This window comes from Pristiophorus japonicus, chromosome 17 (genome assembly GCF_044704955.1).
Source record: "Pristiophorus japonicus isolate sPriJap1 chromosome 17, sPriJap1.hap1, whole genome shotgun sequence".
Classification (NCBI taxonomy): domain Eukaryota; kingdom Metazoa; phylum Chordata; class Chondrichthyes; family Pristiophoridae; genus Pristiophorus; species Pristiophorus japonicus.
In genome coordinates, this window is record NC_091993.1 from 15,065,145 (window position 1) to 15,088,566 (window position 23,422).

General features: G+C 42.1%; 1 protein-coding gene across 1 annotated transcript in view; it reads left to right on the top strand.

The window, feature by feature from the left end:
- Positions 1 to 23,422, top strand: part of myo5c (myosin VC) — a 97,421-nt gene that overhangs the window by 71,489 nt on the left and 2,510 nt on the right. The window contains exons 26-38 of the mRNA XM_070858413.1: positions 1,635 to 1,698; positions 4,017 to 4,097; positions 5,669 to 5,849; positions 7,136 to 7,229; positions 7,511 to 7,574; positions 9,059 to 9,227; positions 10,268 to 10,355; positions 11,222 to 11,329; positions 12,624 to 12,778; positions 13,113 to 13,202; positions 18,338 to 18,488; positions 19,951 to 20,236; positions 21,425 to 21,599. Coding sequence (XP_070714514.1) covers positions 1,635 to 1,698; positions 4,017 to 4,097; positions 5,669 to 5,849; positions 7,136 to 7,229; positions 7,511 to 7,574; positions 9,059 to 9,227; positions 10,268 to 10,355; positions 11,222 to 11,329; positions 12,624 to 12,778; positions 13,113 to 13,202; positions 18,338 to 18,488; positions 19,951 to 20,236; positions 21,425 to 21,599 — 1,706 coding nt within the window. The remainder of the gene's footprint in view (positions 1 to 1,634; positions 1,699 to 4,016; positions 4,098 to 5,668; positions 5,850 to 7,135; positions 7,230 to 7,510; positions 7,575 to 9,058; positions 9,228 to 10,267; positions 10,356 to 11,221; positions 11,330 to 12,623; positions 12,779 to 13,112; positions 13,203 to 18,337; positions 18,489 to 19,950; positions 20,237 to 21,424; positions 21,600 to 23,422) is intronic.

Consider the following 23,422-nt stretch of genomic DNA (forward strand, 5'->3'; position numbering starts at 1 on the left):
CGGCATTGCACGAGAATTTGCAGCGCAAAACCATGAGTTTCGGCAACTTTAGTCTGGGGCCGGTAGCGCTGCGAGAGAGGCCTTGGGAAGGGGGGGACAAAAAATTGCAAAAAAAACATTCACAAAACCCTTACCTACTAAATCGCTGAAAAATTATTAAAAAATAAAAACTTTAACTGACCTTTTTAGCAGGTCTTCAGTCTTACCGCTGCTGGCAGGGCTGCACCGACAGGTTTGATCCGTCGGTATTCTGGGCGGGGGGGAGAGTGCCGAAAGTATGACTGTAACACAATCCGCGGCGTTGCGCGTCGTTTCACGTCGGCGTTTCACGTCGGCGCTCCTCTCCTCGACGCTACGTGGAAGCGCCACCACAAAAAGGTGCCCGAAGATCCCGCCGACCGGGTTTTCATCGCAGAGGGTCAAATCGCGGTGAAAACCTGGTCGCAAAGTTGCCGGAAATCTAGCCATGAGTGTTTATATAGGGGAGCTTTTTTAATTTAAAGGCTTACTTAAAACTGGTAACAGTGGTGATCAAACAGAAAGTGAGTTGTGTTTCTGCTGATTGCTATTTTGCTTCTTAACATGAATGAATCTTCATGCAAAATTCTAGGCTGACACTCCAGTGCAGTGCTGAGGGAGTGCTGCACTGTTGGAGGTGTCGGCTTTCGAATGAGTCGTTAAACCGAGGCCCCATCAGTCCTCTCAGATGGATGTAAAAGATCCCATGACACTATTTCAAAGAAGTGCAGGGGAGTTATCCCCGTGTCCTGGCCTATACTTATCCCTCAACTAACATCACTTTAAAAAAAAAAATTATCTGGTCATTATCACATTGCTGTTTGTGAGAGCTTGCTGTGCGCTAATTGGCTGCCACGTTCCCCACATTACAACAGTGACCACGCTTCAAAAGTACTACTTTGGCTGCAAAATGCTTTGAGACATCTGGTGGTTGTGAAAGGCGCTATATAAATGCAATTTGCTTTTCTTTTTTAGCCACAAACAGCAATACGGCATTGCCTACGAACAAAATGCTGCTAGCAATCTCTCCACAGCAGTAAAAAATATTGTAACTTGCTTTTAGTGTGTATGTGAAAATGATCCTATGCCAGGCATTGAATATTATTAGAGTTTTTGGTATGTTAAAAGTTTTAATCTGTATTGAGTTTAGTGGGGCATTGGTGCTGCTACATGCTGTGATATGCAGGTCTCTCATAACAGGTAACAACTGCAAAGTTAATATGTCTTCCTAGCGACCAGTCGCTAGGCTTGCCAACGGGCGGACAAGCTGAGCAACAGCAGCTGTGCACTAGCGTCCCACGAAACCCAACATAAAAACAGCTAAATACAAGTGGCACAGAGCCTAGAGTCTCCCTTTTAAGAATAGATGGTGTAGAATTTGGAAATAGAAGTATGAAATAGCAGGGAGGGCCAGAATTTCATATTCTTCTGATTTTTGGGTTAATGCACAAAGTTGGAATTGTGCAGGCAGAGCTCAGTCCATCCGTGTCTAATCCTTTAGCAGATTTGGGAATGCTTGAACTGTCTTAACGTCATCTAGCAGGTGATATTATTATAAGCAGTTGCCATCTACAGCCAGTATTGTAAAATTGTACAAACATCTTACAATTTAACAGAAAAAGTGGAAGAAGTTACAAAACAGCTCCTTGGAGGTTTAGAGGGAGAAGAGTTACGAAAGAGGTATGAATTCTCTCGCTTGGATTTTGACAGTATTACCAATAATTATCGCATGTTTTATTAAAGCAGTGTGAAGGTTTGGGAACTGACTGAGTCAGTTAGCATTTGGGCTAAACAATTTTTCACTGAGTAATATTCCACTTTAATATGCAATGAAATAAAACATGGACTCGCACCAAGTCAAATTAGTGGCAGAACAGCACTTTAGTTCAAATCATAACTGAGAGAGTCTGCCATCTGTTGCTGTTTGCCGGAACATCCACTGCAAGCAAAACAAAGTGGCTTGTTGGCAGTGTAATAAAACCACTCTGTTAAGTGACATCCATATATTCTATCATTATATTAATAGGGTCTGTATCAGTCAGTAGCACGTCTTTGGGTAGATACGAAATTAATAAACCAGTAATGCTTAATCTCTCTATGATGCCTAAACTGCAATGTTGCTGCCTGCTGTATTGTAACAAACTCTGGCATATACGTTGTGGTGTACGTATTCGGATGTTGCTTTTCATTAGCCTATTATCAATATGAGAGAACTTCCTTCGAAAAAGTTTCACTACTGTGATTATTATTGGATGTTATTTTTGTTCTTTTGCTACTTACAATAACATTAATAGTTCAATAATATGCGTACTACAATGAAGACCAGGACTTGATATTTTGGCACCTTTTTATCATGGGATTTAAAAGCAAGCACTGCTCAATCTGAAGTTTCACACCTTGGCTTCCAGTTTCTGTAGCCCAGCATGTCTTGCTCAACATTATACTTCAGCTCAGTAGAATGAACAAAATTATATATAGTACTACAAAAAACTTTGAGGGGGAGAAATTACCCAGCGCCCTAATTAGGGACAGTAATCGACTCAGGGCAGGACTTCCTGCGTATGATGCGCCTCGGCTGCGAATTTGCGCTTACCGCCCCTCAGAGGAAGTGGAGCACAATCTCGCATGCTCCACTTCCTCTTGAGGCAGGTTACGGGGCAATCCTGGGGTGCGATCGGCAGCACTACACGGATGCTCCGCGTAGCACTGACGCATTTCAATGCACCTCCCATTCGGTTAAAGGGGAGGGCGGCTGTGCGCTCTGCCGGGCCTCTGATAGCCTCCAATGGGCCACCAGGTCAGCGTGGCGCCGAGTGCTGGGCTGCACGCTGGTGGCCCGGACCACGCAACAGAGGAAGAAGTTGGGCCGATCGGTGATTCGGCCAAACGGGTAAGGTAGTGGCGCGGGGTGCTCCCGAACTCCCCTTTAACTTCCATCCTGCGAGTGGAGGTCAGGCCCGGTTTGTGACCCTCGAAGCTGGTGCTGACACCGGTCGCAGCAGCCTCGCAGGCGCACGCGAGGCGGGAAGGGGATGGCGCACAGTGCTATGGGTTGCCACAGGTGGTGATGACGTCACCGGCGAGGTGCACCGTTACCATGGCAGCACCTACACTAGCTCCGGAGCAAATTTGCCCCCCCCCCTCCCCCCCACCGGCGAAAACCCCACTGGAGGCACTAACGGGCAGCACAAACAGGTACAATTTCGACCCCGGAGTATCTTATTTAAGCTGTAAGGTCTTCAACTGGAACTAGCTATTCAAATAGCAAAGCCAACATTTTTAGAAAAATGCTGCAATCAATCACTTTTGTCAACCAAATCAACAATTTTGTTCTTTTATTAGAAAATTTGACAGTCTTGTAATTGATATTTCCTGTTTTTTATTTCTTGCTTTGCCGTCTGTGAGGATTTTTCAGTCTGATTGGTTGAACAGCTTCCGTGCTGCTCAACCTGCTCACAAATGCCACAAATCCCCTGTAGAGGGCGCAGAATTCAAACAGACGCTGGGACTGGAAATCTGCACTGACAAGCCTGCTAAAATCTGTGGGTAGTTGTATGTGAGGTGAATGGCAAAAGCCGTTCCTTCGCCACTCAGTAAAATAAGGGCCAATGGATTTAAGCAAGACATCAAAATAAAATCACTCATGCAAAGAGTGAATTTCTAAATCTATGTAAATAATTGTGGTGGAAGACTTTATAATTGAGTAACCTGTAAGTAAGAAAGGCTGTACAAATCTACCATCTAGTTGGACAGTGGGAAGCCTGATCTGCACTTGCACATTCAATCTTATGGAACTCCAGTCTTATGGCATTACAAAGAGAAAACAAAATATAAAGATGAAGTAAGGGTACAATTGGAACATGCATATGTTCTCCTGGTTTAGTGAATCTGTACAAAAATATGTTGCAAATTTCAAATAAAAATTTGATTGGTGGTAAGGTTAAATGTATGTAAAAGTTGGTTGTGTTATATATTTTTAAAATAATGTTTCATTTGAGGCTTTCTCCAGAGGACATGGAACAGCTAAATGAAGATGGAGAGCTCTGGTTGGCATACGAAGGATTGAAAAGAGCGACCAGGTGATGGAAAATAAATTGTCCTATTTTGTTCAGATTCATCATGGCAATGCTGCAGAATTGTTTGTGTGTGGGTGTTGTTTTACAGCCGCACCACATTGATATCTGCATATTGCAATTATATATAGAATTATTAAGTAAAGTATTATAAAAAGAAAAGAGTTTACATTTATCTAGTACATTATTACATCCTCTGGCTTTCTTAAAATGCTTGAAATTATATTAATGTCCCTACAGTTTACTGTAATGCATTTTGTACTGTGGCTGTAAGAATTTTAACTTTTTGATAAATACTTGCACTGTAGTGGCAGCATTTTATTAATTACTGGCCTTTAAATACAAGCTAGAATGAAATCAACTCAGGAAGTGAAGATCAAATTGCCAGCAATTTTGTTGCAGAAGTAAACCTATATTTATGGGAAAATTGAATCACAATATTTAAGGACAAAATTATTAATCTAGGGGATGCTGTCCCTTTCTCAATATTATATGTAAATGACATTTTGTAAAGACTAAACAATGTACTGGTTATTACCTCCATGGATATCCTTCTTGGTTTGCAAAATTAAAAGGATATTTTATCCTTGTTATCTATTATATATTAAAACAGTGAGTGGCCCCAAGATTTCAATAGTGCTGCACTAGCAGGTGACATTGTAAAGATAATATTAAATGACCAATTGAAATGAATGGGGCACCACCTAATGTTCTGTGACAGCCCCACAGTACTTGCCCTGAACGCTACCTTTCCTGAAGTTAGAGATTACAATGTTTGTGCGCTAACTGATTGATTTTTTTTTTTAGCTATAGGCCATTTCTTGGATATGCGTTCTCGCAGTCGCCGTTTTCTGCCCTTATGCAGCCATTCTACACTGCTCATGGATTGATCCCCACCTCTCCTACCTCGATCTACACCTCTCCAAGCATACTGTTCACATCTCCCGATTCATTCAGCCTTCCAAAGCATGATTTCTGCTTCTCCTGGCCTCTATTTTACTTCTTCCAGATAGATCTCTGCTCCTCCCCAACCTGCTCACATCTCCCCATGGTGGTCATAGCATCTGTGACTTTGCGTTAATTTCTTGCAGATCTCTTTTTGATGATTCCCTCCCACTTTCCTGCTCCCTTATTGCTGAGCTGAAGTTGCCAGTGGGCAGGTCTGTTCCCTCCTTTCAACTGAGCTGAAATTGGGGTTTGAAATTGGGGAGCTGAACTTAGATGTGGTAAGATTTATTCCCATCTTCAATAGTGGCCTTTGTTTGGACTTTCTATGTACAGTGCTACAGGAAATCAACTAGCAAATATTTCCAGGTCCTTCATTGAAACACCTATGAACTCATTCCTTTTTGGTGTGAAAACAAGTCATCCTCGATACAAGGGACCGCCTCAGAAGAGTAAATATTTAATTCTCTTTAGCTCAACAAACAACAATTCAGAATGACGAAGGTTTCAGTAATAGGTGCCAATTAATGACTTTTCCAGTGGCTTTTTATTTTTCTGTAGTGTTTACAAAGAACTTTGTGCCTACTGTGACTGCAGTAATTCTATTAATTGTGCACTTCTGTACAACGTAGAGTAATGGAATCACATATTCAGACTCAGAAAGAGAGCTATGAAAAGGAAATCGAGGAACTCAGTTTAAGAATTGATAATCTCTGTGAAGAGACAACACAACTACAGCAAAAGCTCCAAGCAGAGAATAATACCAACGAGGACATTCGGCAAGATCTGACCAGACTGGCTAACGAAAATATGGTACAATAAAATTATTAAGATATTCCGTGCTGTAAATTACAGTTTCTCTCGCACATATGCAAAAAAAATCCAAGATTGGTTAGTTGAGTACCTGTTAGAAATCAACTCAAATATAAAAAGATACACAATCAGTAACTGTGGAATAGTATTGAACGATAAAGGTCTCCCTCAATCTTGTAGGAAAAAATGGCAGAGAGAATTCTATTTCTACCACAGATTGAATGTAAATTAGTACTGGCATCAACTAGCCTTTCAATATTTCTACACTTTTGAATCACTGTTTATTAATGGACTAAAAGTTCAGTAGCTCAGTAATTATCAAACCATCTAGTGTGGCTTCCTGGGCAGCACTAAGCCATACAAATCAGTAGGTCACAGACACAGTTCCTGCTATACTCTTGAGTTATCTGATCTCAGTCAGGGCAGCAGCAACATATATACAAACATATGAAAAGGACAGGAAAAGACCATCTGATCCATCAAGCCTGTCCCATCTAAATGATCAACTCATCCCCGCAATCAACCAATCTGCTGGAAAAAGCTAAAAAAGAAGAAAACTTGAGGTCATACCAGTTGGGGTGTTACAATTACTATCAGTAACATTAGGCTAGGGTGGGGAAAATCAGTCAGTGTTCCTCTTTTGATTGCTATCTAATGGTACTCTGCTGGAAAGTATGGATGTTTGGACAACTGGCTAGAATAGCAATGGGCCCAGCTGTGATGTGCCCCACACTCAAATAGCCCGCTAGATACTCAAGTAGAATTTCCTTGGCAGTTCTCCTGATCTCCTGCTATCACTTTGCCAGAAGCCCCTGAGAAATGGCATCAGTTTTTCTTGGGTTTCCACCAAAGGTATGGCAAAAGATCAGAAGTACCCCCGTAGAACTTCCAGGTGTCACTGACTAGATTCACACATGAAGAATGACCATTTGGATGAGGTTTCAGAGAACTGCCAGCACCAACAGAACTATATTTTGACATCAGAGGAGAAAATAATGGTTCAAGAAATAGACATCTAGGCCTCGCTATTAAACCCCTCCCCCACATGACAGGTGGGAGAGGGTGGCGGGGTTAAAGAATTGAATACAGGGAACGCGACACCTAACATTTTTATGGTGGTAGATATCGGTGACATCCGAGTGTCCCGCCATTAATGCTGGGCTATCTTTCTCATTGATGCTATTTGAGCTTTGGTTCCTTTATGCCACTGAGCTGTAGCATGTTCTATGTTGTTGATGGTGTTGAATTTTGCTTCATTGGAGTAAACCATTTTTGTGTATACTCAGGTCATTCCAGAACTCAAACTCCAAATCTTAGAACTGCATAAACAGAAACAAGACATTGAGACCCATTTACAGGGACAGGCTGTGAAAATGAAAGGTGACTATGTATGCTGTGTAGCATTTATCTAAAGCATACAAATAATGAAGTGTGCTTCATTGATTTTCACAGTTCAATAAAGGTTTTGCAATTGTCTGAATCTCTGTAAAAATTCCAGTTTTACATGTATTGTACATTTCCTTGCAAGCATTGATAAATTATTTTGTTAACATTGTAATGAATAAGCTACCAGTTAACTTTTCTCATCAAAGATACTGTGAAGGCTAGACACATTATATGAAAGAAAATCTGTGCACTGATAAAATAATTCCAATTTACAGAAAAAATGGAAGAAGTTACTGATCAATTGCAAGGCAATCTTGAAGAAGAAGGATTCCAAAGAAGGTGTGAAAATGCTAATATTAGTACATTCGCTCAGGGCCTAACTTTGTTTATGATCAGTTCTGCTGCACTAATTGGTGCAAATTTTTCTCTTTAATTGAAATGCAAAAAGGGTGCCAAAAGACATCAGTGTTGAGTGCAGGAAGACAGAGCTCTGGATGTGCGTACTGAAGTGCATGAACAGAATATTAATTACCAGCCTCCAACAATTTAACCACCGTTGCCAAGCTTTGAATTTCCGTTAATCACTAGAATTATAATGCATGTTTGCTGTTGCACCAACTATACAGTATGGTAAGGGAATTGCAGTCAGAATTCTACTGCTTAATGCAGTATATCATCAACACTGTGTGATGTTAAACCATTCTAACACCGGGATTGATATTGTGCAATCCACCTCAACACAGTAATCAGCAGTGTGAATTATAACTCAATTGACCAGTATTATTGCTACAGCCTTAGTCCTAAATATTTTTGATTTGCTGTCTGCTATTATTTTGCAACTGCATGTGATCATCATTCCCCTCATTATGTTGAAGGGTCAGGCAGTGTGTTATTCAGTTATTTTCTTTAAATTCCATTTTGAGTACCTTGAACAATTTGAAATGTCTGAGATGAGATGCAGTCTGAGATGCAGCTCAACCATTTGCTCAAGTATGGTAGAATGTTTATTCAGTTATGTAATGTAAACCCCAGAAATATTACTTACTTTGCTCCAATTAGAACTGAGCCAATTTCTTGCCTTCGCTAAAGAAAACACTCAGCATGTTATCCAAACTATATTTTGTACAATATTTTTTAATTGAATGTCATATTTTGAAAAAGTAAATATTTTCAAGGCTACTTATTACTCAGTTATTATAGTTTTAATTCTTGTTTTCTCCATGAGCTATAATCTGTGAAACTGTTGCTACGTGACTCCTACTGTGTAAAGCACTAGTCTTTTTGTAGCCGGACAAGATAATTACATTAAGATTTTTGAACAAGTTCCTGTAAATCAACTGTAAAATCTGGTATACTTTCTTATATGAAGTTGCTTTCATATATGTCCTCCACATATAAGGAATGACTTGTAAACCAGTGCAATTTATAGATTTTTTCCCCTCTGTAGGAGAAATTATAAAATTAGATGTGATTTATAGACCATACTCATTGCTGTTGATTTGCAAGAGGCACCGCCAAGAATAAAACTATACAGAGATTCATAATTATTTTTATCTTGATTGTCAAAAGAAAAGCTCCCTTATTTACAATTAGTTTATGTGAACAAAGCGTCAAACAGTAACAAAACGTTACCATTCCTGTTTTCTAATTATAGCAGCACTGGAAAGTTTCCAGAATTTAAACCAAGGCACTTAATATTGAAATTGAATAGCAACTTTCCCATTGCTCCTCTCCAAATAAAAAAATGTCTGTGTTGTTAATTGACAACAATACAGTAACAGGTTTTGCCATTGAAATGTTCTCAATTTCTTAACAATATATAGATTGCTAGAGTCCCAGAAAGATAACTGTGCAAAAGTCAATGTGGAGTTACTTGCAAACGTCAGAAAACTTCAAAATGAGAATGACCAACTACTGAATCGGACCCAAAATGATAGTGCAGCCAGTAACAAAATACAACATGAAGCATCTCAATTAACAATGGATAACTTGGTGAGTGTTGGAATATTGCCATCCTTAAAATATGACAATCGTTTTTATGTCAGTTGATCCAAATCAACTTTTAAAATCTAAAATATACTGAATATTGTTAAAATGCAGTCTTTGTACGGCAGCTGCGGCAACAACTTTAACTTAAGACTGAGCTGGAATCCCTGAACTTGAATACTACTCTTGAGGGCATCCAAACTTGACTGCCCACAATGGGGATGTTCAATATCTCCATCAACAACATAGAACATGCATCATAAGCTCCAATGATAGAGAATTGAACTCACAAGTCGTAGAGATCATTCTTAGTTTGATTGTAGTGATAACTGATATTTGAACGTGAAATGTCTGTTGTGGATAACCTGATACTGCTTAGCTGGCCTACTTGGCAAAACACTCCAGTAGATGCAAGGCAGTGACAAAGAGCAGCTGAAAGAGCCGTCCTCTTGAAAATGCACCTTTAATTGGTTAATGCCGCTGTAGCAATATTAGTTTTGTAATCCATTACAGGCCACTTAGTGCTGTTTAAAATGAGAAAAATAGTTTTGCTTTTGTTTTGAAATAATTCATACATAGTGTCGTGGCATTTAGATTTCTCTCCAGATAAAATTTAATTTGGGGGCTCAAGAAGAACAAACAATGCACAATACTCCAACTAAACTAAGAAGGAAAAGGAATTGGAAGTTTGTAGTCAGGACCTAAGAGGAAATTAAAATTGAAGCAGAAAACTTTCTTGATTAAGTCTGTACATGGTGGGACCCTGACGAGACCATGTCCTGCTAGCATTAATGTTAGATGCAGTCGGTTAAAATAATCAGTCAAACTCATTTTATGATATACATGCTTCAGTTTACTTGACTATTTCATACTTGATTGGAGGTATGAGCATTTTATTTTTCTCTTATTAAAAGAACTCTGTAATATGATTTTAGAAAAGCCAGTAGTGGTTTTGCACCAATGATAGAGCTTTGTAACAGTGATGCTCAGTTCATTAGACTCTGACATCCGCAAAAAGGTAATTCTGTTTCTGTTTTGTTTTGAAGGATCTTGAGGAACAAGTTGACCAGAAAGAAAAGCAAATACGGAAGTTGCAAGATCAGATTAAGTCCTTTACCAAAACAATTGAGAAAGGTATGTCATTGGAACTATGTCCATAATTTGTGTTTGTTGGCTGAACATCTTGATGTGGAGTAGAGGCAGCAATATGTTAAACCCAAATTCAAACACTTATAGTCAAGGAGCAATCATTTAATTTACAAAAGGACCACATTTCACTGACATTTGATGTAACCTATTGTCCCTGAAATTAGCTTTCGACCACATATCTGCAGCATAATTAAGACCACCAATTTCCAGCCGGTCTCTGCCCTTGCCTCAGCTCATCCACTGCTGCAGCCCTCATCCATGCCTTTGTTATCTCTAGTCTTGACTATTCCAATGCACTCCTGGCTGGCTTCACACATTCTACCCTCTGTAAACTAGAAGTGTTCCAAAACTCGGCTGCCCATCTCCTAACTCGCACCAAGTCCCGCTCACCCATCACGCCTGTGCTCGCTGACCTACATTGGCTTCCGGTTAAGCCTCTTGAACATCTCTGATTATAATCGCTCAACCATTGATGGCCGTGCCGTCTGTTGCCTAGGCCTAAACTCTGGAACTCCCTGCCTAAACCTTTCCATCTCTCTACCTCTCTTTCCCCCTTCAAGACGCTCCTTAAAACCTACCTCTTTGACCAAGCTTTTGGTCACCTGCGCTAATTTCTACTTATGCAGCTCTGTGTCAAATTTGTTTATCTCATAATACTCCTGTGAAGCGCCTTGGGACATTTCACTATGTTACAGGCACTATATAAATGCAAGTTGTTATTACTTCTTCAAACAATATATGATCTTAAAAGAATAGCGCAGACTTTTGTGATTGAGATTCTGAAGATTTAAATGGTTTTGAAAGCAGAAAGAATCTGATGTGTATGCAAATATGTTTGTAATTCCAAACAGTTAATCAAACCAATGGGAATCTGAATCAAATTGTGAAGAAGGAGTACCTTGGAATGCTGGAATGTAAAACTGAAGATGAAGAAAAACTCATCAAAAATCTAATTTTGGGTAAAGTTGCTTTTCAAGACAATTTCTGTGATTTCTGAAGGACTTACAAACATAGTAATTAGTAGACAAAAAAGACCAAGGTCCACCAAGTTCACCTTCTACCATCCTCCTAGTCACATGATACAAAGCGAATGGTCCCTTCATAGATTTTGCCCCCCATGTGAACCACTACACATTTCTCTGAATTGAATTTAATTGCCATCCGTCTGTCCAATTCTCCAGTATATTCAAATTCTCTTGTAGCTTATCCTGTTCAGCCTATCTGGTCTTTAATTGACCTGAGAAACTGCGGAGCAATCAGCATTAATTGCTTTCATGAGTGTAGAACAATTATACCTTGTCATGGTAAAGAAAGTACTTGTATACTTTATCAACAAAATAATACTTTGTGTGTAACATGGTAAAATGTGCCTGTCCTGAGAAAACATTAAATTCCCAATTTACGACGCCGATGCACAGCCCCATGGGACCTCTGCTAGTGTATCAAAAACAATACTTTGGTAGCTGCAGGTTGCTGGGTTTAAGTTATTCACTATGGTCGGAATTGGTCCCTGGTGCGCCTGTTTTTGGACATGAAATGGACATTGGGTAAATGAGTTTCCTGGCACAATGTCCCACGTTTGATCCTCTGGAAGTTCTCCAGCTGCTAATTTGGCAGCCAGTGGTTTCCAAGTGCTATGGGCGCCACAGGTGTTGGGCCACTTAAATATGTTAATCAGAGGCCTAACACTTGCTTCAGGACCCCAATAGCAGATTGGACAAAAGCTGGGTGGAGCATGTATCACACATGCCCCGCTCAGTTATTCCGATCATACGGAGGCCGAATAATAGGTAGGCTTTTCGGTTTGCACAGATCTTAATGCAATACTGCAGGCTGCTGGTGCTTGACCATGCTTGTCTCCCTCCCGTTGGCCTTCTCCATCCTCCCAGGACATGCCTCCAGGCAGGTTCGGTGTCTCAAGCTGGACGATTTTGGGAAGGCCCGGACTGGCGAGCTGCATAGAGATGCCCGATTTGCGACCCCAGTTCGATGCTGTTATGAACATGAGACCCGAGCCCCAATTTGGAGTGAACCTCATGCCTCTGTCTACGGGCATGTGTTTTGAACATGTCTCCGAATTCACACTGACTCCCAGTAATAACCCAGTATCTTCTCCTATAACACGTCACATATTAAAATTAATCGCAGTAATTTTTTTTTTTACAATATACCTGTAAAAGAATTAAATTATTATTGTACTTGTGTATAGGACTGTTTTGTATTATTATGGATATGGTTATGTTTTACTTTTAGACCTTAAACCACGAGGTGTGGTAGTAAACATGCTTCCAGGACTACCAGCAAACATCCTGTTCATGTGTGTGCGCTATGCTGATGACATTAATGATGCTGAAATGCTGAAATCCTTGATGAACTCCCTGCTTGGTGGCATCAAAGAAGTCACTAAGGTATGAAAACCTCCAGACGTGAAGAGGTCTTTAATAAAACATTTATTACTTTTTAATGAACTTTAAAATGTGAGCTGTTTCATGTAAAGTGTCTTGTGTTTTTTACAAATGATAATACAAATTTTTAGAATTTAGAATATTTGATATAGAAAATAGCTGCAGTCCAAAACAAGGCTGCAACACAATTAAAGTTTAGATAACATCAGAAATTTTGATACAGCTATAGTGGTTTATGGATTTTTTTTAAGATGAAAAATAACTTTTTCTTTTTTTCAAGTTGGGAGAAAATTATATAATTGTTAATATTTCTTTCAAATCTTGCCTTGTTTCACAGAATCACAATCAAGATTTTGAAATTCTGTCATTCTGGTTTTCAAACAGTGTCCACTTTCTTAACTGCTTAAAACAATACAGTGGAGAGGAGGTAAGAAAATGCTTCGCCTGGGAATTCTGGATTGGCTCTTCATATCTCCACGTTTTGTTACAAAACACAAACGATTTCTATTAATAATTAACGGTTTTAATAGAAAGAATTGCATTTCTATAGCGTCTTTCATGACCTCAGGACGTCACAAGGTACATCACAGCCAATTAAGTATTTTTGGAGTGTAGTCACCTTTGTAACGTAGGAAACACAGCAGCCAATTTGCGCACAGCAAGCTCCCATAAACAGAAATGTGACAATGACCAAATTACAAATTATCTCTTTTTTGTGATGTTGATTGAGGGATAAATATGGCCGGGACACTGGGGATAACTCCCCTGCTCTTGTTTGATGGGGCCTTGGTTTAACATCTCATCCAAAAGACAGTGCTGCATTAGAGTGTCAGCCCAGATTATAGGCTTAAGTCTCTGGAGTGGGACTTGAACTCACAACCTTCTGACTCAGAGACGAGGGTGCTACCAACTCAGCCACGGCTGACACAATATGTGCTAATGTGCAATGAGATATTGCTAAAATCATTCATGGTTTTGTAATTCATGTGTTAATATATTCACACACTTTTGAGATACCTATTGCACATTACTGTTGGCCACGGCTTTTCCTGTATAGCTTTGTGAACAATTTTTAAATATTTATTATTGAGAAATGGGTGTCTCTGGAAAAGCTGTCATTTTATTGATCATCCCTAGCTGCCCTTGAGAATGTGATGATAGGCCGCCTTTTTGAACCGCTGCAGTCCTTGTGGTTGAGGGTACTTTCTCAATGCTGTTAGGTAAGGAGTCCCAGGATTTTAACCCAGCGGCGGTGAAGAAACGGCCGATATATGTCCAAGTCAAGGTGGTGAGTAACTTGGAGGTGATGGTGTTCTCATGCATTGCTGCCCTTGCTCTTCTAGGTGGCAGAGATCACGGGTTTGGGAGGTGCTGCTGATCGAGCTTTGGAGAACTGCAGTAGTGCCTCCTGTAGATAGTATACACTGCAGCCACGGTATACCAGTGGTGGAGGGAGTGGATGTTTAATCTGGCCTAGTTGGGATTCTGATTAATGGTGATTCCCAGGATGTTGATGGCGGGCATTCAGTGATAGTAATGCCACTGAATGTCAAGAGGATGTGGTTAGGTTCCCTCTTGTGGAGATGGTCATTGCCTGGCACTTGGTGAATGTTACTTGCCTCTAATCAGTTCATCCAACCTGAAGACATGCCAGCGAGTTCACACCTAGGAGAGGCCATTCACCTGCTCCATGTGTGGGAAGGGTTCACTCATTCATCCAACCTGCTGACACACCAGCGAGTTCACCTGTTATGTATTGTCCAGGTACATTAAATGTATAAGTACAATGGTGCGCCACAGAGGGCGCTGTGGTGGGAAACCTGCAAGACAGAGTATAAAAGGCTGCCCACCACACCTGAGGCACTCTGGAGTTACACAATAAAGGACTAAGATCACAGCAGTTACTACAACACCAGACCGTGTGGAGTCAGTGGTTTGAGTGCTACATACATCACATTGGCGACAAGGACACGGACAAACTTCACGCTACTCTGGGCTCGTTAAAGGATTTTACGGTGGGCAATGATTGGGAGGCCTTTACGGAAAGGCTCGAGTACTACTTCACAGCAAACAACCTGACGGGGAACACGAACGCACTGAGAGAGAAGCGTAAGGCAATATTGCTTTCCAGTTGTGGCGATGAGGTTTACGGTCTTGTCAGGGATTTGCTGGCACCCGAGAGCGCCAGGGACAAGTCATATGAGGAGCTGATCGGACTCATTCATGACCAACTGAAACCGAAGGAGAGCATCCTCATGGCCCGGCACAAATTCTACCACCACTGCAGACCTGAGGGCCAGGATGTCACCAAATATGCTGCGGTCCTCGGGGGACTCGCGGCGCCGTGTGATTTTGGCGCACACCTTGACGAGGCGCTGCGAGACATTTTTGTTATGGGGATTGAGGATCTCCTTCACAGGCTGCTATCCATGGAACCTACAGTCACCCTGAAGCAAGCCATCACCATCAGCAGGGCGTTTATGACCTCGACTTGCAGCACCAGGCAGATGATCCACACGGTCTCGAACCCGGCAGGCACTGTCCACAGGATAGCGCCCACCACGGACAAAACTGAAGAACGTGGCTCTGCCCGGGGCAGAGAGCACGGATCTCGGGGTCCTGGAACTCAGAGTCCGCTGAGGGAGGCCAATCGAGCAGCACCCTGCTAGTGCTGCGGAGGGAGCCATGGGGCTCACCGGTGCAGGTTTGCGGAGTACACGTGCAATACCTGCCACACGAAAGGCCATCTTCAGCGTATGTGCAAAAGAAACCTGACTCATCGTGTGGCTGAGGAGATGGTAGAGGGTCCATTTTCCAGCGAGGAGCAGGCAAAAGAAGATGCGTTTGGACTGTATATGTGTACCGATGGTTCGGCCCCGGTGACTATGGAAGTCAAGATTAACGGAGTCCCAGTGAGTATGGAAGTAGATACTGGATCGGGTCCGTCGTTGATGAGTCAGGAAACTTTTGACAAACTGTGGGTCAACCCAGCTGCATGACCCAAGCTGGTCCCGGTCACAGCGAAGCTGCGTACCTATACCGAGGAACTGACACCTGTTCTTGGCAGAGCGGATGTGCAGGTATCTCACGGGGGCGAGACGCACGGTTTACCTTTGTGGGTCATTGCGGGCCATGGGCCGACACTTCTCGGCAGGAGGTGGATGGGAAAGGTCCGTGGGAGCTGAGATGACTTCATTCCTCCACAGACTGCTGTTCCCCGGGTTCCCAAAGAGCAGCGGCAACCGAGCTGGAGGAGAAAGAAGCCTAAATCCACACACAGGCGACAGCAGCCCAGAACTCCTGACCTCAGCCTCCACAGACGAGCAGACCCTGGAAGAGCAGTCTTGTAGGTGCGGGCCGATCGCTGGGGTGCGGGCGATGAGCGGGAGGTCCATCGATGGCCAACAAATCCGGGGGGCCCATGCAGAAGTCGGGCTGCGGTAGCGGCTATGGTGGTGGTGGCCACGGCGGCCGCAGGAGAGGCGGCAGTTGCGGGGACAGCAATAGGAGCGGAGGCTACAGCGGCGGTGGAGACTACGGCAGCGGCTGGTGTGACTCGGGAGAACGTAAACCAGAGCGGCGGATGCGACAGCAATTACGGAGGCCGCTCTCACAAGGACTATGACTGATCGAGTCCAAGGAGCCACTTCTGCCAGAGTCAAGATAAGTTGCTCTGGGCCGTTTTTCTTTCTTTCTTCTTTGTTCCTTCTGTTCCTTCTTTGCCAGCGAGCTCAAGTTGGTGGTGAGCCTCGTGGCAACAGAGCTCTGCAGACAAAGGCCAGCAGAGCAGCTAAAATGGCAGCGCCCAGTGGAAGCCTCGTGGGAACCATAAGATGGCGTCTTAAAAGGGAAATGCACCCAGGAGCCTTAAAAGAGCCTTACACTGTTGGCGGTCCCCACAAAGAGACTTTTGTAAGGCAAGAGCGGGTCTAAATGAGCTATGTGAATGTAGGATGACGGATTTATGATAAGAGTTAATATTTTAATGCTGAATGGTTACTGTGTTTAAAATAATGGATATGAATTACGAAAAGTGTTAATACCACGAGGTCCAAGTAAAAGGGTAATGGATCAGTGACTGACGACTAATGTGATTTTCGATTTATGTGATTCATGCAATGGTTCAGCGGCTGCAGATGAGCCGCCAAGGCGACTACTTTCTGAGAACAGAGGCAACGCACCAGTTGCGATACCCTGTCTCAGCGCAGCCCATTACCTCGGGCAAAAAGGGGCTGTATACTGCCACCGTACCTCACCCAGAGGAGCTGGGATTAAATAACTGTTCAGTGTACCTGCAACCTTTTGACATAACATCTGTACCACATATTATATGTACCATAATAGTGTACTGTCTATGTACACCTACTTTTTGTTGGAGGTTATGCTCGTGTACTTTATCACCCATGTAAGGACTGCAAACACCACGTGCTTGCACCGGATCGCAAGCATAATCTCTATATGGGGGAGAAGAGGGAAGTGGATGGTCAGGGACTCTCACTCACAAATCAACCAGGACGAACAAGGCCGAGGTCACCGACAATGGCTTTTGGAACTTGGGTGGAGGGGGGGGGGTGGTGGGTGGTGAGTGAGATGTTATGTATTGTCCAGTACATTAAATGTATAAGTACAATGGTGCGCCACAGAGGGTGCTGTGGTGGGAGACCTGAAAGTACCTGCAAGACAGAGTATAAAAGGCTGCCCACCACACCTGAGAGGCACTCTGGAGTTACACAATAAAGGACTAAGGTCACAGTAGTTACTACAACACCAGACCGTGTGGAGTCAGTGGTTTGAGTGCTGCATACATCACATCACCAGTGAGTGCAGGGGTTGGATTCTGCTGTTATTGCTGCTGTTAGTCACATCCATGTTCATTCTGCCAGTTGGTGTTTGGTTCTGCTGATGTTAACCCTGTAACTGAGCTGGAGTTTAATAGTCTGGATTAGTATCTGATATATTTGATGTTGTCCAGGTCTTGCTGTATGCAAGCATGGACTGCATTATCTGAGGAGTTACGAATGAAGCTGATACAGAGAAGGTCATTGATGAAGTAGCCTAGGATGCTGCCCTGAGAAACTCTTGCAGCAATGTCCTGTGGCTGAAATGAGTGGTCTGTAACAACCATCTTCCTTTGTGCTAGGTATGACTCCAGCCACTGAAAAGTTTTCCGCCTGATCCCTATTGACTTCAGTTTTACCCGGGTCCTTGGTGCCACACTCGGTCAGTTGCTGCCTTGATGTCAAGGGCAGTCACTCTCACCTCACCTCAGGAATTTAGCTCTTGTTTCCATGTTTGGACCAAACCTGTAATGAGGTCTGGAGCCAATTGGTCCTATTGGAACCCAAACATTTCTGATCAACTAATTACATATTATAAAGCAGTAGAGTTTGAAAATGTGAACTTATTGGCAATTTTGAGTAATGAATACTTAAGTCCATTGGCAGGTGAGTTATGATTCTTTTTAATTTTTCAAAAAGTAGAAATGTGAGAGACTTATTGTTTGTGCTTTTACTGCTATTAGTACATTTTTTTTACATCTAATATTTATTGCTTTTAATCAAGGAGTTTATGAAGCACAACACTCCTCTACAAAATAAACAGTGTCTGAAAAACTTTGACCTGTCTGAGTACAGGCAGATTCTGAGTGACTTGGCTATTCACATCCACCAACAGTTCATTCAAGTGATGGAAGATGATCTTCAGCCAATGATAGGTAAAGATGATTTATATTTCATCAACTTCAGAACTATCAATGCTTGTACATCAGATGGGAGATTCATATTCCTTCAGAAAATTGTATGGTGTCACATTCAAAATACACCCAAGATTTTCAGCAATAAATATAAGATAGATTGGTAACTGTAGATGAAATAAAACTTGTGTTTTGGGGTCTGTGCTAATGCCAAGAGCCACAGTTGAAACAGGATCAGGTTGTAGTTATATTTCTGTGATGTATGTATATGATAAGAAACGCGTATGGTGGTTAAGAGAGATAGCAATTGAAAACAGACTTATTCACATGTAAGAATTGGTGCAAAGAAGAGACAGCCTAGCCCTGGTATGCATGGCTGGATTGCCTGTTTGTGTTTGTGCATGGATTTTTATATAAGAACATAAGAAATAGGAACAGGAGTAGGCCATATGGCCCCTCGAGCCTGCTCCGCCATTCAATAAGATCATGGCTGATCACATCATGGACTCAGCTCCACTTCCCCGCCCACTCTCCAAAGCCCCTTATCATTTAAGAAACTGTCTATTTCTGTCTTAAATTTATTCAATGTCTCAGCTTTCACAGCTCTCTGAGGCAGTGAATTCCACAGATTTACAACCCACTGAGAGAAGAAATTTCTCCTCATCTCTGTTTTAAATGGGCGGCCCTTATTCTAAGATCATGCCCTCTAGTTCTAGACTCCCTCATCAGTGGAAACATCCTCTCTGCATCCACCTTGTCAAGCCCCCTCATAATCTTATACATTTCAATAAGATCATCTCTCATTCTTCTGAATTCCAATGAGTAGAGGTCCAACCTACTTAACCTTTCCTCATAAGTCAACCCCCTCATCCCCGGAATCAACCTGGTGAACCTTCTCTGAACTGCCTCCAAAGCAAGTATATCCTTTCCTAAATATGGAAACCAAAACTGCACGCAGTTTTCCAAGTGTGGCCTCACCATTACCTTATATAGCTGTAGCAAGACTTCCCTGCTTTTATACTCCATCCCCATTGTCCTTCCTGATCACTTGCTGTACCTGCATACTATCCTTTTGCATTTCATGCACAAGTACCCCCAGGTCCCGCTATACTGCGGCAGTTTGCAATATTTCTCTATTTAAATAATAACTTGCTCTTTGATTTTTTTCTGCCAAAGTGCATGACCTCACACTTTCCAAAATTATATTCCATCTGCCACTCACTTAGCCTGTCTGTGTCTTTTTGCAGATTTTTTGTGTCCTCCTCACACATTGCTTTTCCTCCCATCTTTGTATCGTCAGCAATCTTGGCTACGTTACACTCAGTCTCTTCTTCCAAGTCATTAATATAGATTGTAAACAGTTGGGGTCCCAGCACTGATCCCTGCGGTAACCCACTAGTTACTGCCAATGATTGTATTCGTAAGCAGTGTGCCAGACTATTACTGGAAATGCAAATTCACAATGGTTATTACTCTATTTTAGTACCAGGAATGCTGGAACATGAAAGTCTTCAAGGTATTTCGAGCATGAAGCCAACTGGACTTCGGAAACGATCTTCAAGCTTTCTAGAAGAAATGGACCAATACACCATATCTTCCATTTTGCAGCAACTCAGCTACTATTTCACCACAATGTGCCAGCATGGCATGGACACAGAGCTCATTAAACAGTCAGTTAGACAGCTATTTTTTCTGATTGGAGCCATCACCCTTAATAATCTCTTCCTGCGCAAGGACATGTGCTCATGCAGAAAAGGAATGCAAATAAGGTAAACTCGGAAATGCACTAGACATTTTACTTCAGTACTTCCTCACCAAGAGTGAGTTGCATTAAATCTGTGAGAGATATAACCCCAGGTCAGATTATGGGTCTCTTTTACTTGAAAGCTGAACAGAGGATTTGGAAGGAACTTGAATTTATGTAGCATCTTTCATAGCATCAGTACATTTTAAAGTGCTTTTTAACAAATTAAATACTTTGAATTGTAGTCACTGTTGTAATTTAGGGAAACACGGCAGCCAATTTGCGCACTGCAAGGTCTCACAAACAGCAATGAGATTAAAGACCCGATTATCTGTTTAATGATGTTGGTTGAGTGATAAATGTTTGCCAGGACACCAAGAGAACTCCCCTGCTCCTCTTCGAATCATGCCATGGGATCTTTTATATCTACCTAAGAGAACAGATGGGGGCCTAGGTTTAATGTCGCTTCTGAAAGACGGCACGTCTGACAGTGCAGCACTCCCTCAATATTACACCAAAGTGTTAGCCTAGGTTATGAGCTCAAGTCTCCAGATTAAACACACGGCCTTCTGACTTAAAGGTGAGAATGCTACCACTGAGCCAAGGTTTAAAAAAAATATAGATTTCTTAGTGCATTTGTTACATTCAACTGTGCTAGCCTTTTCAGGATCATGTACTCGCAGTAAACATGAGCTTTAATGGAGACTACAGGTTTGCAAAAATTAACCTCTGAATGACATCTACTGCATAACTCATGAATACCACAGGTGTGAGTAATTAATGTAAGAAAAAATATCTATTTTCTGTAAACACTCATCCTAATTTGCCTTCTATTTATGCAGTATACCTAAACAATAAAAAGTAATGCTTTACAGGTAGTAATAGAGCACTGATACTACATGTGAAACTGGACACAAACATGGATGTCTGCCATCTGGAGTGGAGACTAAGGGAAGGGGAGAAATGTGTACAGGACATTAAACTTGCAAAGTTAAATGGTATCTTACTAAAATAATGGAACTAATGTAAATCACATTCCTTGTGCATCAAATGGAATTATTTGCAATGCATTTTTAGTTCAGCATAATTTCACGCTGTGGTGCCAATGTTTGATACTGTGATCTATCATGGTGTTGTGACAGTTATCAGTAATTTTTTAATGTGTCTAGTTGCAGCGTATTTTTAATTAACAATTTATTTATTCTCGATACAGATGTAATATTAGTTACTTAGAAGAGTGGCTGAAGGATAAAAATATGCAGAATAGCAATGCAAAAGAGACCCTGGAGCCACTTTCTCAGGCTGCCTGGCTACTTCAGGTCAACAAAACAACAGATGATGATGTTAAAGAAATATGTGAAAGGTGTTCATCGCTCACAGCTGTGCAGGTCTGATTTAGCTTTCATTATTGCTGGCTGACCTCCCGTGATTGCTGTCGGACAAATCTTTTTAAGTTCATTCCATCTCTCCCTCACTTTCTCCAAATGTATTTCTGCTTGTCCCCTACTCTTTCATTTCTTCTATCTCAATCTCTGTATTTGTGATCAGATAATTAGATCTGCCATTTATAATATCAAGTGAACTACTTGAGGGAGCCATTCCATAATGTTTTATTTGCCTGATTTGGCTTAACTTATTTTGGTTTCTAGTTTGATCATCTGCATTCCAACATGCCTTTGTATAATTGTCTCTGGTTTACCATGACTTCTGATAGAAAACTCAGCAGAAAGAGTCATGTGAATGATTATTGCTGTACTATCCTCACCATTACACAAAATATATAGAGATACACGCAATATTGTAATTTCGTCTCAATTCACCAAATTAACCAGCTTTAAGAAATAGTCCATTCTGTTGTGTATGGAGAAAGAGTCAGACTGAACACTGTGAGCTCAAAGTAAAGTATGACCTTAGTCTTTTATTGCAGGTCTCCAGAGTGCCTCTCCAACCTGTGAAGCCTCCTTAAATACCTGTGCTTCCAAGGGATTATGGGATTCCTTGGGACTCCAGGGAATGAGCCCTCTGATGGCTGTACAGAGTAAATACAAATCCACATATATAACAACACTCCCCCCCAAAGTCAATAGTGTAACTATTTACAATGTGAGCTGATCTGGGGCCCTTCTTGCCCAGGTTGATCGTCTCGGTGTGAAAGCTGGTGTTGTTGAATCATTTGTTGGGCCTTCACTGGGCTGCTGTGTAGCTGGCCTTGCTGGACTGCCTGGTGCGTTGAGCCCTGCAGGAGTCTGCTTCGTGGTCAACCGTGGTGTTGGTTGCCACTGGTGTGTATGTTGGGGGATCAAAAAAGGTAGGATCCAAGGTGGGTTACGCAAGATAGTCCGTGAATCTGAGTTTGATTTGGTCCAAGTGTTTCCGGTGAATGAGTTCATTTGAAACCTGAGTTAAGACTGGCCTTGAGGCCTTGTTGCACCACAACCTTTCGAAAGTCTTTTTGCCCATGATGGACTGGCTCGCACCCGTGTCTAGCTCCATTGACACCGGGAGTCCATTTAGTTCAACATTCAGCATTATCGGGGGACAATTCATGGTGAATGTGTGCACCCTATGTACCTCTGCCTCCTCTATCTGAGGCTCTGGTTCGTCGTGATCCTCTGTGGATCTGTCCTCCTCCGCAACGTGGTGGTTTGCAGGATTAACAGGCTTTGCAGCTTGCCTGCACACTCGTTGGAGGTGTCCCATTGTTACACAGCCCTTGCAAGCATACTCTTTGAATCGGCATGAATCGAAACGATGATCACCCCCGCAGCGCCAGCAAGATGTTAATGGCCTTGCATTCATCACCCTTGATGGTGGAATCTGAGTCATCTGCGGACGTGCAGCTGCAGGTATGTGTGACCTGCCCTGTATGTTATGATTCGAAAACAACATCACTTTGTTCACAGTATTGTAGCAGCACTTGCTGAGAGATTTGGTTCATATTGTCACTGGTGGCAATGAACGCCTGGGCTATCGCTTTGGTCTTACTCAAGGTTGGGGTCTCTACAGTCAAAAATTTGTGAAGTATGGTTTCGTGGCCAATGCCAAGTATGAAAAAGTCTCCGGAGCACGTGCTCCAAATGTCCTTCAAATTCGCAATGTCCTGCAAGGCGTCTTAGCTCGGTGACGTAACTCGCCACTTCCTGGCCTTCAGACCTTTTGTAGGTGTAGAACCGGTACCTCGCCATCAGAACGCTTTCCTTCGGGTTCAAAT